Consider the following 16,292-nt stretch of genomic DNA (forward strand, 5'->3'; position numbering starts at 1 on the left):
TTTAGCAATACTAAATAAAGTTGTTGTTGTAGTCCCCAATCCTGCTGACTGCTGTCCACACTCAGCTATTAAATCAGACATTTACATAGAAGTTGAATGCAGCAATAAATTATCCTTTTCACATCATTTTTATTTGTTATGGATATTTTTGAGTTATTGGCATTTTATGTATTTTTATATATTTACACTGATGGAAATATTCTGTTTGTTTATCGCCTATTCATATCTTGGTACAGGAAGCAATTGGTTTTCATTATAGACTCGAAGGGATCCATTTTTACTTTGATGTGGGTGGAAAACTGGCATCTACAGATTAGTTGCGTGGCCAAAACCCAGCTAATTGAAGTCGACAACAAGAAAAATCGCCAGGGTGTGTAACCGGAAGTCAATCTGATCACTTCTTATCACCGTCTATCACTAGAAAGCTACTTCTGTTCTCCATGTGCAACATCACTGGTGTTTAAAATTGCTAAAACAAAAAAGCTAATTAATTTTTTTCTCGATTGATTTTCTTTTAACATTTTCCTTCCTATTGTTTACTGCACTTTTATGATTTCCATCATACCCTTATGTTTATTTTCAGCTTTTAAAGCTGCTGTAACTGAAGACCAGATATTAATCTGCAATACATGTTTTTATGCCACTGCTCAGTGCTGCACTGCCACCTCATGGCAGAAATTTATTCCAGCCATGCAGGAACAGAAGCAGCATATATCTGTTTGACTTCATAAAAAAACTGGCACCAAAATGGACTCAAAAAAATCAGGTACAGTACTGCCTGTACTGTAAAAATGTCACAGAAATAATTTTCTGCTGTCGTGTTAGCATTTTCTTCTGCACCAAATAAAATTGTGCCATTTAATGTCAGTATATTATTTATGAATGCGTGCTTTGTAGGCAATAATTTCCGGAAATTTGCTAATTTGCACAAACTTTAAGTTCATACCATAACAGAAAGCGATGGACAGGGTCTTTGGCAGGGCTTAACATCAACATCCCAGAATGCAAAATTATATATGTTTGTAAAGTAATAAACTGACATGGACTGACAGGTCTGAGTCATGGCCTGCAAAGTGCAATCAACACCTGCATTTTAGGGGACTATGGAAGAAGCTTTTGTTTTCTGTTAACTTTTTCTGTTTTGTTATGGTTAGTTGCTTTTGAGTCTTAATTTTAGACAGTATGATAAAAGAGTAGCCTGATAAAAATGTGAACAGCACTGCATTCATATTTGCTGAAAGAGACAAGACAGCTACTGGAAAGCTTGGAATGACAGCAAATGCATTTATTATATGGAAAACAAATGCCTTTCAGTTTTCAGATGCTGATCATCTGTGTGTATTTTCAACATTTTAATTTCAATTTCTGTTTTTGTTTTAACCTTTGCAGGTTATTTTTATTCCTCAAGAACAGGTTGGGGTTTGCTGAATAGTAACCAGTTTGAATTCTAGCTTCTGCAATGTTTGTTTTCATTTCATCTGCATTTGGGTTGCAAGGTTTTTGGATTATCCACTGCTTATTGGAAAAAAGGCCGTTTAGATTTCCAGACATTCAGTTTAAAGAATCACAGATAAATCAATAAAAGCAAAATAATGCGGATGCTGTAAAACTGAAATAAAAACATATAAATCAAGTCTTATGTATGTGGTTTTAATTCATTCTGCAAAGCATTATATAAAGCTAACAGCCCCCGCACTACTATTAGATTAACTTTTCACTGCAATGACATTTCTGGTAAGTGGAAAAATTGGCTTTGCCAAAACCCTCACTAATTCCCCCTTCCCCCAGCTCAAGGACATCAAAAGTAGCTTTGTGATCCTCCATGTCTGTTTAACAGTTCATTGATTTAAATTATCAATTAAATTATCAAAATTACATTTTAATGATGGATTAAATGAATGGGCAAAACTATCAATATCTCTTTGTAATTTTATGTTTCCATCTATAATGCTTACAATGTCGTCTTTGTGTCATCAGCAAATTTGGATAAGTGGCTTTCTATTCCATCATCTACATCATTAATAAATATGGTGAATAGTTGAGGCCCCACCACAGGTCACCTGTGACACGAGAACACCACGAGTCACATCCTGCCAATTGGAGTACCTGCCCATTATGCCTATTCTGTGTCTTGCTGCTCAACCAATTTCCTAATAATATGCCTTCAATTCCATGAGCTTTAGCTAACAGGTTCTTATGAGAAACTTTATCAAATGTCTTTTGAGAGTTCACATAAACAACATGCATAGACATTCCCTCTCTATTATGTTAATCAGCTCTTTGAAAAATTCAATCAGATGTGTCAGGTGTGACCTCTGCTTCACAAATCCACGCTAACATTCTCTGATCAGCTGGAAATTTTAAAAGGTGTTCAGTCAGCCTATCCTTAATTATAGACTCTAGTAATTTCCCAACAATTGATGTTCGGCTAACTCATCTATTGTTGCCTGGTTCCCCTCTCTCAAATTTCAGTGTGTCCTACATTAGAACAGTGGATACACATCAAAAGTATCTCATTAGCTGTAAAACACTTTGGGACATCTGAAGGTTGTGAATGACATTATAAAAATGCAAGTATGTAACTTTCTTTCACATCAGTACTGCACTGAAGTGTCACACAAGATTATGAAGTCTTGTGAGTTTGAATCTACAACCTTCTGACTCAAATACGACAGCTCTACCATTTAAAGCAAATGTTTGGCACCCAGAAACCCAAAAGTGATCCAGCAGGACAATTCTGATTCAATCTGTCCAAAGCCTGTCCCTGACTGCTCTCAATCCCTTCATGATAAAACAGAGCCTTTGAGGCAAGTGCTAGAATTTAATTAGAGGTCAGCTTGGTACAGGTGACAGCTACAGAAGACATCCCTCCATGTTTCAAACTGCTGGTAAGAAATATCACTAAAGATCTACTGGTCTCTTTTATTAAAAAGTGCCGTGGTTAGTTGTGCAGTACCATCATAGACTGGTGGAACATAGGCTGAGTCTTTGATTCTCCCAAAACAGATTCCCTGATCTCAAACATCCTTTTGTGCTTTCACATAGGGCAAAAAATGAAATTTGGGTAAAAGAGTCAACCTGAATGCTCTCATCCATGTTCAATTTCAGAAGTATTGGCAGAGGCCTGGGATTCTTAGTACAGCAGAGCATATAGTTCTAAAGTAGGAAGGCACAACTACTTACCAGACTCCTCTGCACTGAAGTGATCCAGCGGATTGTTAGCTGCATCTGGGTTCAGTAACAAAAGTTGAAACTTGATAGCCTTTGCAACAAAGCCCTCAGTACCTCGTCTATCTTCCTCATCTTCTAGACAGGTCATCTTGTCTGCATACACAATGCACCAAGCTTGAGGGTGTAGAAACTGGGAAATAGTTTGATTGTTTTCCACCTCATCCAATGAAACTGAATCACAAGAAAAAAAAACATTCAGTATTTTTTCATTTGGAACAATGCCGTACAATTGGAAGTGCTATTGTGGAATTCATTATTAGTTTTCTCTCAGCTAAAGTGTACACTATACCAATTAATTATAGCATTTTAAAGCAATTAATAATTCATATTTTCTCCCCTTTCCTTCTGCTATACATTAGTCTAAAATTGGCTGCTAAGAGGTTTCAAGCACAGTCGAGCGGTGACTATTCTCAGATGTTGAACTCCTCCTTGTGCAGTAGGACTTGGTGCCACCTGACTTCTCTTAATAAACTGTGACTAGGATTTGGCCAATATATAGTGAATTACAATTGTAAGTCCACTTCTAAGTACCTTGCGTTACTCTAATTCTTCGTTATTGTAAAACTGCAATTACTATGGCACAAGGATCTGATTCATGACAGTTCCTTTATTGTGATATATTCAGCTTGCATTTATATAGCACTTTTAACATAGAAAGTGTCCGAAGGGACTTCAGAGAGGTGTAATTAAAAATAAATAGCCACCAAGCAAAAGAAATAAGCCACTGTCTTTGATCCCTACAAATTTCGCAACCTCGCCACCGGCTCCATCCCTCTCCCTGGAAACTATCTTGAGACTGAACCAGAGTGTCTGCAATCTTGGTGTCATATTTGACCGAGATGAACTGTCAACCACATATCATCACTAAGGCCACGTATTTTCATCTCCAGAACATCACCTGATTCTGCCTCTGCCTCAGCTTATCTGCTGCTGAAACGCTCAACCATGCCTTTATTACCTCAAGACTTGATTATCCCAATAGTCGGCATTCTACATTATACCTTCTGTAAACCTGAGGTCATCCAAAACTTTGCTGCCCATATCCTAACACAAAGTCTGATCACCCATTACTCCTGTGCTCACTCACCAATGCTGGCCTGCAGTTAAGCAACAGCTTGATTTTAAAATTTTTGTTTTCAAGTTCCTCCATGGTTTCGCCCTCCCCTATCTCTGTAATCTCCGCCAGTCCCACAACCCCTGAGATATCTATGCTTCTTTAATTCTGTCCTCTTGAGCATCCCTAATTTTAAGTGCTCCCCCTTCAGCTACCTCGGGCCGAAGCTCTGGAATTATCTCTCTAAACCTCTCCACCTCTTTACCTCATTTTCCGCCTTTATGAAACTTCTTAAAACCTAACTTTTTGACCAAACTTTTGGTCATCTGCTCAATTGTGGCTCAGTGTCATATTTTGTTTTATAAATCACCTGTGAAGTAGTGAGAGATGCTTTATGTTAAAAAATGTTGTATAAATGCAATTTGTTGTTATTGTTCTGAAACACCCTGCTGTAATACAATGGCTTTAGTGAACAATAGTTGAAAATTAACATTAATTTTCTTTATAATTAAGTTTAAAAGGATGTTGCTGTTTATAGCTAGTTAAAGAACACTAGTTTTTAAATCCTCCTGGTCAGCAAGTGATAATACTTCACTGTTAACCATAATTTTGGACATGGTATCTTTAACATTCATTTTCTTTAGGAAGAAATTTCAAATTTACGTAAAAATATTTTTGGAACTGTACATTATGAGATAGTACCAATGCTACTATGTATTTATATCTCTAAATTAAATAGCTCACAAATAAGTAGCAATCCAATCCATTACATGTTGTAGATCTTGGATTCTGTTTGTACAATCTTTGGTTTTGTGTAACTCTAAATGGGAAAATGCAAGTGAAACAGCTACAAGGATATAATGAAAAATCTTCAGTTTTTTCATCCTAGTAGTAGCAGTTAAAAATGATTTGCTGCATGTTGTAATGTTGAATGTGATATAATTAGAATGACAGAAACCTATAGAACAATTACATTAGTGGATCTCCTTTGCATTATTCATGATAAGTTGCATGTATACTATTTTATATATAAAAAAAGCAGTGTTGCACCTTGTCATACACATGTACTATTCTGTTGTTGAGATGAATAAGGCCACAAAGTCTAGCTTTTCTGAAGAAAACACTAAATGAGGTCAGAATTTAATTAACGTTCAAGCTGCAGGTCAGAAGCCTGCCTTTTTTTTGAGCTTCTTTCCATCAAAACTATGTACCTTTAATAAAGCACTCTCGCAATGGCTTTTTATACAAAATGTGTTTGGTTATAAATTTGAAAAGTTAATTGCACTACAATTTAATGATATTTCCTTTTACAGAGCAATTTAACCTCCTGGCCAAGCTGGATCGTGACTGGGTATGGTTCATGAGTTAGTATTCGAATATTTTAGATTTTATTCTATGGATCTATATGACATCCTAAAAGATTCAAGATTGTTTCAAAAATCAAAATCCACTAATTTGTGGCCTTTATGTTAACTCTGTCTCTCTCTCCACAAATGCTGCCAGGCCTGCTGAATATTTCCAGCACTTTGTTTTTATTTCAGATTTCCAACAACTGCAGTATGTTGCTTTAATTTTAAACTTTATAAATGGACATATAGAGTACAAAAGGAAATTATTTTAAATCTTTATAAATCACTGTATAGACTTCAGCTAGGGCACTGTGTCTAACTCCAGGTACTAGATTTCAGAAAGGATGTCAAGATTTTGGAGGGTACAGAGCAGATTTATTAGAATGGTGCTAGAGATTAGGTCTTTCAGTTATCTGAAGAAATTGGAGAAACTGGGATTGCTCTCATTGGAGCAAAGAAGATTAAGGGGAGATTTAATAGAGGTATTCAAAATTATGTTGGGGTTTGATAGTTTCTCCCTATCTACTCTGTTTCTACAGGCACCATGGTCAGTAGGCAGAGGATACAGATTTAAAATAATTGGCAAAGAAGCCACTTATTCAGGAGAGCTATGATGATCTGCAATACATTGCTTGAAAGGGTGGAGAAAGCAGATTAAATAGTAACTTCAAAAGTTAATTAGATTGCACCTGGCAATTTACAACATTGCTATCCTATTTGATTCTGAACTGTGCTTCCAACCTCATATCCTCGCCTTCTCTCAGGACAAATCTGGGTATTGTATTGCTAGAGCATCTTTGGTCATAAGACTACAGTAAGAAGGACATTGTATTGTCAGGTATTGCCCCCATTCGTCGGCATATAACCTATCACAATTCTACCTTCCTTCGGTTTTGAAGAAAAGTTCATAATTGACTCGAGAGAATTTACAGCTACTCTAAAAATTTGTGACTCCCACACTGTGGGTTAAGACCCTTGTTACAGTGAAGATAAGGTCTGTTTGAACTCAGCACTGATTTCAAATGGCTCTGCTGAGTTTGAGTTTCCCTCCTGTGTGAATCAATCATCCTGCCTTCTTTCCTCAACCAGTAAAAACAGGACTGTTTGTTGGATAGGATCCAGATCAGTTCACCATTTTTAAAGGTCTCCACAACTCTGTGAAGATCCTGGCCAAGATATTCATGAAGGATAGGGAAGGAGGAGGTATGATAGTTTTGATTAAGGAGAATATTACAGTACTGGAGATAGGGGGTGTCTTAGAGAGGGCCAGTCAAGGACAGAATCTATTAGGTTATGCTACTGGGCATATTCTACAGGCCATCAACTAGAGGGAAAGATATAGGGAATAAATTTACAAGAAAGTTAGAGATGCAAAAACTAGAGAAGTTAAAATGGGGGACTTTTGATACCCAGTCTATATTAGGATAATTATAGTGTAAAGCGTAGGTCCACAGGTCACTGAAAGTGGCAACGCAGGTGGATAAGGTAGTCAGGAAGGCATATGGCATGCTTGCCTTCATTGGCAGGGGTATTGAGCATAGAAGCTGGGAAGTCATGCTGCAGCTGTATAGAACCTTGGTTAGGCCACACTTGGAATATTGCATGCAATTCTGCTCGCCACATTACCAGAAGGATATAGAGGCGTTGGAGAGGGTGCAGAGGAGGTTTACCAGGATGCTGCCTGGTCTGGAGGTTATTAGCTATGAGGAGAGGTTGGAGAAGCTCAGATTCAGAAGCTCACTAGAGCGACGGAGATTGAGGGGCGACTTGATAGAAGTTTACAAAATTATGAGTGGCATGGACAGAGTTGATAGTCAGAAGCTTTTTCCCAGGGTGGAAGAGTCAATTACTAGGGGACATAGATTTAAGGTGAGAGGAGAAAACTATAAAGGAGATGTGCGGGGCAAGTTTTTTACGCAGAAGGTATGAGTGTCTGGAATTTGCTGCCAGAGGAGGTGGTGGAAGCAGGTATGATAGTGGTGTTTAAGAGGCAGCTTGACAAATACATGAATAGGATGGGAATAGAGGGATACGGAGCCCGGAAGTGCAAAGTGTTTTAGTTGACGGGCAATATGATCGGCACAGGTTTGGAGAGCCGAAGGGCCTGTTCCTGTGCTGTACTTTTCTTTGTTCTTGTTCTTGAGAGGGTAGAGAGGGATTGGCTGAACCTGGCTTTAGGGAATGAGGTGGTTAAATGGATCAAATGTCAGCAAGGGAATAGTTAGAGGGCAGTGATCATAGTATCATAAGGTTTGAATTATCTATAGAAAAGGACAGGGAACAATCCAGAGTAAAAATAGTTCATTGGGGGAGGGCCAGTTTCAATGGGGTGAGTATGGATCTGGCACAGGTAAATTGGAAACAGAGATTGAAAGCCAAATCTGTAAAGGAACAACGGGCTGCCTTTAAACAGGAGATAGTTCAGATACAGTCGAGATACCTTCCCTCAAGGGGGAAAAGATAGGGCAAACAAAAGGCAGAGTTCCCTGTTTGACAAGAGATAGAGAGAGTAAGATGAAGCAGAAAAAGGTGCATATGACACAAAGTCAGGTTGATGATGCAAGTGAGAACCAGGCTGAATATAGAAAATTCAGAGACGGGGGGAAAAAAGAAATAAGAGCACCAAAGAAAGAAGAGGCTGGCAGCTAAAGGGAATCCAATAGGCTTCTATAGGCATATAAAGGATTGTAAAAGGAGGAGCAGGGCCGATTAGAGACCAAAAAGGAGTTTTATGCCTGGAGGCACAGGGCAAGGCTGAGGAACTAAATGAGTCCTTTGCATCAGTCTTTTCCAAGGAAGGAGCTGTTGCCAAAGTCATAGTGAAAGAGGGCATAGAGGATACACTACTTAGCAAAATATCAATAAAGTGGACATATTAGGAAGGCTGGCTGTACTGAAAAGTTGGTAAGTCACAGGACTGGATCAGATGCATCCCAGGATACTGAGGAAAGTAAGGGTAAAAACTGCAGAGGCACTGGCCAAATCTTCCAATCCCCCTTAGATACAGAGGAAGTGCAAAAGACTGGACAATTCCAAATGTTACACCTTTTTTGTTCAAAAAAGGATGCAAGGATAAGCTCAGCAACTACAGGCCAGTAGTTTAACCTGAGTGGTGAGCAAGCTTTTCAGACACAATAATCCGGGACAAAATCAACAAGACACTTGGACAAATGTGGTTAATTAAGGAAAGCCAGCAGGGATTTGTTAAGGGCAAATTATGTTGAAACTAACTTGCATGAGTTTTTTCTTGTGAGGTAACAGAGAGTTGATGAGAGCAATGCACTTGATGTGGTATACCTGGACTTCCAAAAGATATTTGATAAATTGCCACACAAAAGTTAAAGCCCATGGAATAAAAGGGCAAGTGGCAGCATGGATACGAAGTTGGCGCAATGATCAGAAACAGAGATTACTGGTGAATGGTTGTTTTTCAGACTGGAGGAAGGCATATACATATTGGGGTTCCCCAGCGGTCAAAATGAGGAACACTGTTTTTCTTGATCTATATTAATGACCTGGACTTGGGTTGCAGGACACAATTTCAAAATCTGCAGATTGCACAAAACTCGGAGGTATTGTGAACTGTGAGGACGATACTGATCTCTTCAAGAGGACAGGTGGCAGATGAAATTTAATGCAAAGAAGAGTGAAGTGATGCATTTTGGTAGGGAGAATGAGGAGAGCCAATATAAAATAAAGCGTACAATTCTGAAGGAGGTGCAGGAACAGGGGGACTTGGGGGTTCATGCGCACAAATTGTTGAAGGTTTTTTTTTATTCATTTATGGAATTTGGGCGTCACTGGCTAGGTCAACATTTATTTCCATCCCTAATTGCCCTTGAGGCAGTGATGGTGAGCTGCCTTCTTGAACCGCTTCAGTCCCTGTGGTGTAGGTACACCCTCAGTGCTGTTACAGAGGAAATTCCAGGATTTTGACCCAGCAACAGTGAAGGAACAGTGATATATTTCCAAGTCAGAATGATGGGTGGCTTGGAGGGGAACTTCCAAATGGTGCGTTCCCAAATATTTGCTGCCCTTGTCCATCTAGGTGGTGGTGGTCGTGGGTTTGGAAGGTGCTGCCTAAGGAGCCTTGGTTATTTTCTGCAGTGCATCTTGTAGATGGTACACACTGCTGCCAATATTCATCAGTGGTGGGGGGAGTCAATGTTTGAGGAAGGGGTGCCAATCAAGCAGGCTGCTTTGTCGTGGATGGTGTCAAGCTTCTTGAGTTTTGTTGGAGATGCATTCATCCAGGCAAGCATAAAGCATATGAGATCCTGGGATTTATAAATTCAGCAACAGAATACAAAAGCAAGGAAGCTATGGTGAATCTTTATAAAACATAAGTTTGGCCTCAACTGGAATAATGTCCCCAAAATTGGACACTACACTTCAGGAAAGTTGTGAAGGAATTAGAGAGAGTGAAGAAAAGATTTATGAGAATAGTTCCAGGGATGAAGAACTTCAGTTATATGGAGAGATTGGAGAAGCTGGTGCTGGTTTCCTTGGAGGAGGGGAAAAGGTTGAAAGGAGACTTAATAGAGCTGCTCAAAATCATGAGGGGTCTGGACAGAGTAGATCTAAAGAAAAACTGTTCCCATTAGTAGAAGGAACAAGAACTAGAAGACACTGCTTTAGGGTGCATTGCAAAAGAATCAAAAGCAATAAAGTTGGATACTTGAGATAATACTAGTGACAAAATTAGCTAGACAAAGTTCTGAAAAATAACTTAATTGTTGTAGTTCAGTACGGTTTTATCTTAAAAATTGGAATAGAAAACAAAATTACATATCTGCTGCAATGGGACTTAATGTCCACAATTACATCACTGTGGTGCCCATACATACAAAATAGGACTGAGATTAGAAAGCATTAGTTTTATTGCAGTAAACTGTTAGGGATTATTTTTTTACACTGCTAAATTGTACAGTTTTGTTTTGTGCAAGTAGCATGTGTATGATAATAACTCAATTCATCAGTTCTATATAATTAAGTATCACCTTGATCAATAGCTTTGAAATTCTATTAAATAGGCTTCTCAATTTCTTGACATCAAAGGTTGATTATCTTTTGCTTCCTGAAAAGAAATGTTGGCCTTTCATTTTCTGTTGTAACCTTTTAAACAATGCCATTTCAATCACAGTTGAAAAAAGACCTCTTGACAAGGCCAAGTATTATTGTGGCAAAACAAAAGACAACATGGCATGCATATTCTATGTTGGTGTAATTAGCAGTTCATGACAACTCCTGAGTAACACCGTCATTCAGTGTTCAAAAACTAATTTCACAATCAAAGCAGTGCAAAAGAAATTGAACTTAATACACATTGTCTATAAACAATTACACAATGAAATTCTGTCAATGAATATCAAATAAAGAAGCAGGAGAAAAACAAAACAATTGCATTTGCTTACAGCTTTCTGAAGTAGATCTGTGTGAATTATAAAAAGGACATCAAATATTTATTTATTCAAATACTGGTTTTAATTTTGTTAGGAAATAAGTAAATTTGAAGCATAAACAATTTTAATAAATGAATTTTTTTTTCTTTTTCCCACTCCCTTACAATATTCTCTGGCTTTGAGAATGAGAACTCAGCATCCAACAACATTTTGTGTTGGGCCTTTTTTTAAAAGAATTTAATAAACTTTATGAATCATTCCTTAGGCTTACAGGCATAGCACCTTATTTTTTGTGACCATCTTCCTGCTTTCCTTTAAAATCCATCCTAATGTTTCAGACTGATGATCTTTCATCACAACTAGTAGGTGTTAGCAATAAACAGCTTTTCAGCAAGTACAGAGCTAGGGAGAGCATAAGAGGTCTGTGATGAGATGGAGAGAAGGAATAATTAAATGACAAAAAAAAAAATCAATCACAATCAGATCAGTCATAATCTTATTGAATGGTTGAGCAGGCCTGAAGGGCTGAATGGCCTACTCATGCTCCTAATTGCTCTGTTCCTATGGGTTGAATCTTCTGACAATAGCAGGAATCATGGCGGACGGGGGAAGTAAGATTTGGCAGGAGGCCAAAAATCAGTTTCCTCATGACGAGAAATTAATTTGGAATCACGTTTTTCCGCCTTGCAAGGGGACTTAAAGGCGGGTCAAGTGTCCCGTAGAGGTATGTTTAGAACCCCAATTGCATCTCATGAATGCTCGTTAAAAGTGCAACACACCAGAACCTTGTTCCCCTCCAAATTAAATGCCCACCAGCGGGAATATAGAACGTTCAGTTTTATGACACTACATAAGTGGCGTGCACCTGGCAAGGTAGACTTCTTCCTAGACTTTCAGGTCAGCAGACGCTGCTTTCGCTTCTTGGGGACTGCTCATAATCTTCACTCATATCGGGTGCCAGTAGCCAAAGCTGCACCAAGGCCGGAAACGGGGGGCAAGTGATGGGTGGGGTGGTGTTGGAGGTTAGGCAGTGGAGGCAGGTGAAGGCTAGAAGTGGGGGGTGAATGTGTGGAGCAGTGGCTGCAAACAGGGGACAGGCGAAAGGTGCGGGGGGTGTTGGAGAGGAGGGAAAAAAGTGTCCGGTGAAGGGGGGCAGGGTGCGTCTGGAAAGGGGAGGGCTAAGTGTCTTAGGAGGGCAGGGACAGTGGTGAAGACAGTGGGGTTCTGGGGAAGAACTCAGAGTACTGGTGGCAGGAGGGAACAGTCACAGTCAGGGGGGGGAGTGGGATGCAGTAAGGCGGGAGGTTCAGGGTGTGTGTCTGACAGGTGTAGGTGTTATCGGGTGGGGCACGGAGGGAACAAGAAAGCTGGCACCGATAACGGTGGGGGGGGAAGGGTCAGGGTGGGCACGAGGATGGTAACGGGTGTGGACTGTGAGGGGAGGAAAGGCATGTGGAGGCGGATGGTGACAGGATCTAGAAACTAACACACACCATCTTTTCAGCAAGGCAACGCATTCAACGCGAAACAGCAATACCTTGAACTGGGAGGATGGTCTTTTAGGGTGGGCGGAGTTCAAGGTCAGCATAATTGGCTGACTAAAGGGACACCCTAATAATCATGCGGGAACTGTTTGAGAACAATGCTCAGTTGTGATCCTTACTCTATGGTGAAGCTCACATGGCAGCAGGTTTGTTTCGGAATCATGGGTATCATAACATCGAGATCCCAGCAAGGTGTGGAGCTGCCATTCATTCTGAGCTATTTGCCATCGGCTGCACGCAAGGACAAAGATGAAGTGAGGGAGGGAGGTGGATACCACCAAGGGGCACGGCTTTTGGAGAGCAGTCAATTCGTGACTCCAAACCTCCATCCTCACAAGTGAAGGGTCATGGCTGACAAGGGATCATGCAGTTGGTCTTCTGTGCTGCCGAGACAATGGTCTGTCGAGTTTTGAGGGTACTGGAGGCAAGCAGAAAAGTGTCTGCATGAGGCTTCTTGCACATGGCTCTCATAGTCAAAGAGTAATGTCTCCATTCATGCATGAATGGGAAGAACACCCATCTTTGGTCCTCCAGGATGACCTTTGCCTGGAAAGGGGGTGACACAGTTGGAAAAACAGGTTTGAGAAAACCAGGAGGGGAGGGGACTTAGGGTTTGTGGGAGGGGTTCAGCACAACAAATTTGGGCAGAGTGAAGTTAATTTCTTGCTCCAAGCATGGAGAGCATTGCTCTGCCGAGTGCTGGACTCATGGGTCCAATGGACCTGCTGTGCTTCTTTACTAATGCTGAGCATTCAGGTGAGAATCCATTAGGTATTGGTGCTGCAGTGCAGTTGGTCTTAATGACCGTCTGATCCTTGCAGAGGCATGCCAAAAGGGAAGGTTGATCAAACAATCGAGGGCCAGGGCTGCCTCACAGAGGCAACATGGACCCTACAGGCCTCAATGTTCCCAGTGTACTGATCATGGCATACCAGTTTCCAACTGCGTCATTGATCACCGAATGCAAAGATGGCATCCCCACCCCACCCTTTTCCAGGTAAAGGATATCCTGGAGGACCAGAGATGGGCATTCCTCCCATTCGTCCATGAATACATGCCCACAGTCACGACATAAGTACAAGGACTGGGTCTCAATAGTTAGTGTCTAGGCTACTGGAGAACTGACAATACTGAGGGTTACAACACATGGGTCTATTAGGCCTAATGAATACTCTCGTTGTAAATATGCAGGCAGTCCGAGGGGGATGCCCAGCCACCTGACAACCTCCAGGATGTAATCAACCATTCTGCAAGGGGTGGCTGGGGATGCCATGTACACACTGAGGGCAGGTCTAGGGCTACAGATTGGATTCTTACCTTGGAGATGGAAGGAGACTATTCACATTGAGTTACCATTGATTGCTCAATTGTATCTGTCCACAAGGAGGAGTGCAGAATGCAAGCTCTACGCAATGCTGTCTTGTTGGTAGATATGATAAGGAGGAGAAGAAAAGGGCCCATCTCCAATTGGCACAGCTCCAGCAAGAACATCGCCCTGAGGGGGTAGTACCAGCAAGGCCGCAGGAAGCCCCAGATGTTCCTGAGGAGGGGCATCATCTACAAAGATGCTTGGCATGACCAAGGGTCTACAGAAGATGTGGCTCATACCTGAAGATGAGTGAAAGACTACTGCAGGCGACCTCGCTTGTCCAGGGATGTGGTAGCGCATATTTGCAATCTTGTCCGTGATGATCTCATGCTGTGAGCACTTGGAGGGCATCCTACGCTGATGGCTCTGAAGGTTATGGCTGAACTAAACTTTTTCACCACAGGATCCTTCCAGGGCTCCACTGGTGTCTTTTGCAGAATCTCACAATCGGTCACACACAAATGTATAAAGGGAGGTGACCGATGCCCTTTACAATAAAGCTCACCACTACATGCAGTTTCCACATGGATGAAGCAAGCCAGAGTTGTGGGATTCACTGCAATCTCAGGTTTCCTGCAAGTGCAGGGCACCATCGACTGCGCACATGTAGCTTGAAAGCTGCCTGGCAGCAACCTGCCAGATTCATTAACAGAAAAGGATTTAATTCTCTCAAGGTACAGATTACCTGTGACCATCGGAAGCAGATCCTGCATGTATATGCCAGGTACCCAGGGAGCTCTCATGACTCTTACATCTTGAGTCACTCCCAGGTGCCACAAATCTTTGAGGGGCCTCAACACTTAGAGGGTTGGCTCCTTGGTGATAAAGGGTACCCCCAGAAAGCAATGATGCCTGTTTGTCACCCACAGACTGCATCTGAAGAGAGGTATAACACAGCACATTCCTCCACAAGGTCCATGAATGAGCAAACGGTTGGCCTCCTGAAGATGCGGTTCCGATGTTTAGATCGGTCAAGAGGACCCACCGCCTTTCCTCGATGGCCTGGAGGAGAATCTCCATGGAGGCATCATTGGACTGTGGGCTGAAAGCTGCTGTCTTTTCCTGGATATATTTTTTTTTAACGGGATCTAGCGGTCCTGGCTTGCAGTGAGTGAATGGCTATGCTGGTGCCGTTTAAATATGGCGACCAGACGTTGGAACCCAAGTGGTGACTGCGGGGGCGGGCAACTTCCTGCCTGCCCAGACATTTGACATGCTCCTCGCGGATGCATAATTGATGAGTTGAGCAGTACAAGATTGCGCACGTTCAGCTGCCACGCTCTCCAGCTGAAGTCACTCCAAATTTTCCGCCTGCCGCGAGACTTGGACTCCAAAACAGAAGATTCCACCCTATGTTCTTATAAAAATGACAATGGTGCAAGGCAAAGTTTAGTGATAATGAGGCAAAACACATGATGGCTCTGGAGGAGGTACAAATGGTTACAGCAGAATAGATGGGAGGCATTAAAAATCTGGCAAAGAGGAAGTTCTTGTGGCATAGGAATGTGCCACAAGAAAAGCAGATTGACCTCAAAAACATAGAAACTAGGAGCAGGAGTAGGCCATTCGGCCATTTGAGCCTGCTCCACCATTCATTATGATCATGGCTGATCATCCAACTCAATAGCCTGCTCCCACTTTCTCCCCATACCCTTTGCCCCAAGAGCTACATTTAACTCCTTCTTGAAAACATACAATGTTTTGGCCTCAACTACTTTCTGTGGTAATAAATTCCACAGGCTCACCACTCTCTGGGTGAAGAAATTTCTCCTCATCTCAGTACTAAATGGTCTACCCTGTATCCTCAGACTGACCCCTGGTTCTGGACTCCCCCACCATTGGGAACATCCTTCCTGCATCTACCCTGTCTAGTCCTGTTAGAATTTTATAGGTTTCTATGAGATCCCCCCTCATTCTTCTGAACTCCAGCGAATATAATCCTAATCGACTCAATCTCTCCTCACATGCAAGTCCCATCATCCCACGAATCAGTCTGGTAAAGTATAGCAAGTACATCCTTCCTCAGATAAGGAGACCAAAACTGCACACAATATTCCAGGTGTGGTCTCACCAAGGCCCTGTACAATTGCAGCAAGACATCCCTGTTCTTGTACTCAAATCCTCTGGCTATGAAGACCAACATACCACTTGCCTTCTTTACCACCTGCTGCACCTGCATGCTTACCTTCAGCGACTGGTGTACGAGGACACCAACGTCTCATTGCACATTCCCCTCTCTCAATTTATGGCCATTCAGATGATAATCTACCTTCCTGTTTTTGCTACCAAAGTGGATAATCTCACATTTATCCACATTATACTGCATCTGCCACGCATTTGCCC

The 16,292-nt window shown here is 41.4% G+C and overlaps 1 protein-coding gene across 3 annotated transcripts in view; it reads right to left on the minus strand.

Moving 5' to 3' along the window:
* Positions 1–16,292, minus strand: part of gpr180 (G protein-coupled receptor 180) — a 144,974-nt gene that overhangs the window by 72,861 nt on the left and 55,821 nt on the right. For all 3 annotated transcript variants that reach the window (XM_078545924.1, XM_078545922.1, XM_078545923.1), the window contains exon 3: positions 3,184–3,402. In XM_078545924.1, coding sequence (XP_078402050.1) covers positions 3,184–3,402 — 219 coding nt within the window. The remainder of the gene's footprint in view (positions 1–3,183; positions 3,403–16,292) is intronic.

This window comes from Cetorhinus maximus, chromosome 7, assembly GCF_964194155.1.
Source record: "Cetorhinus maximus chromosome 7, sCetMax3.hap1.1, whole genome shotgun sequence".
NCBI lineage: Eukaryota > Metazoa > Chordata > Chondrichthyes > Lamniformes > Cetorhinidae > Cetorhinus > Cetorhinus maximus.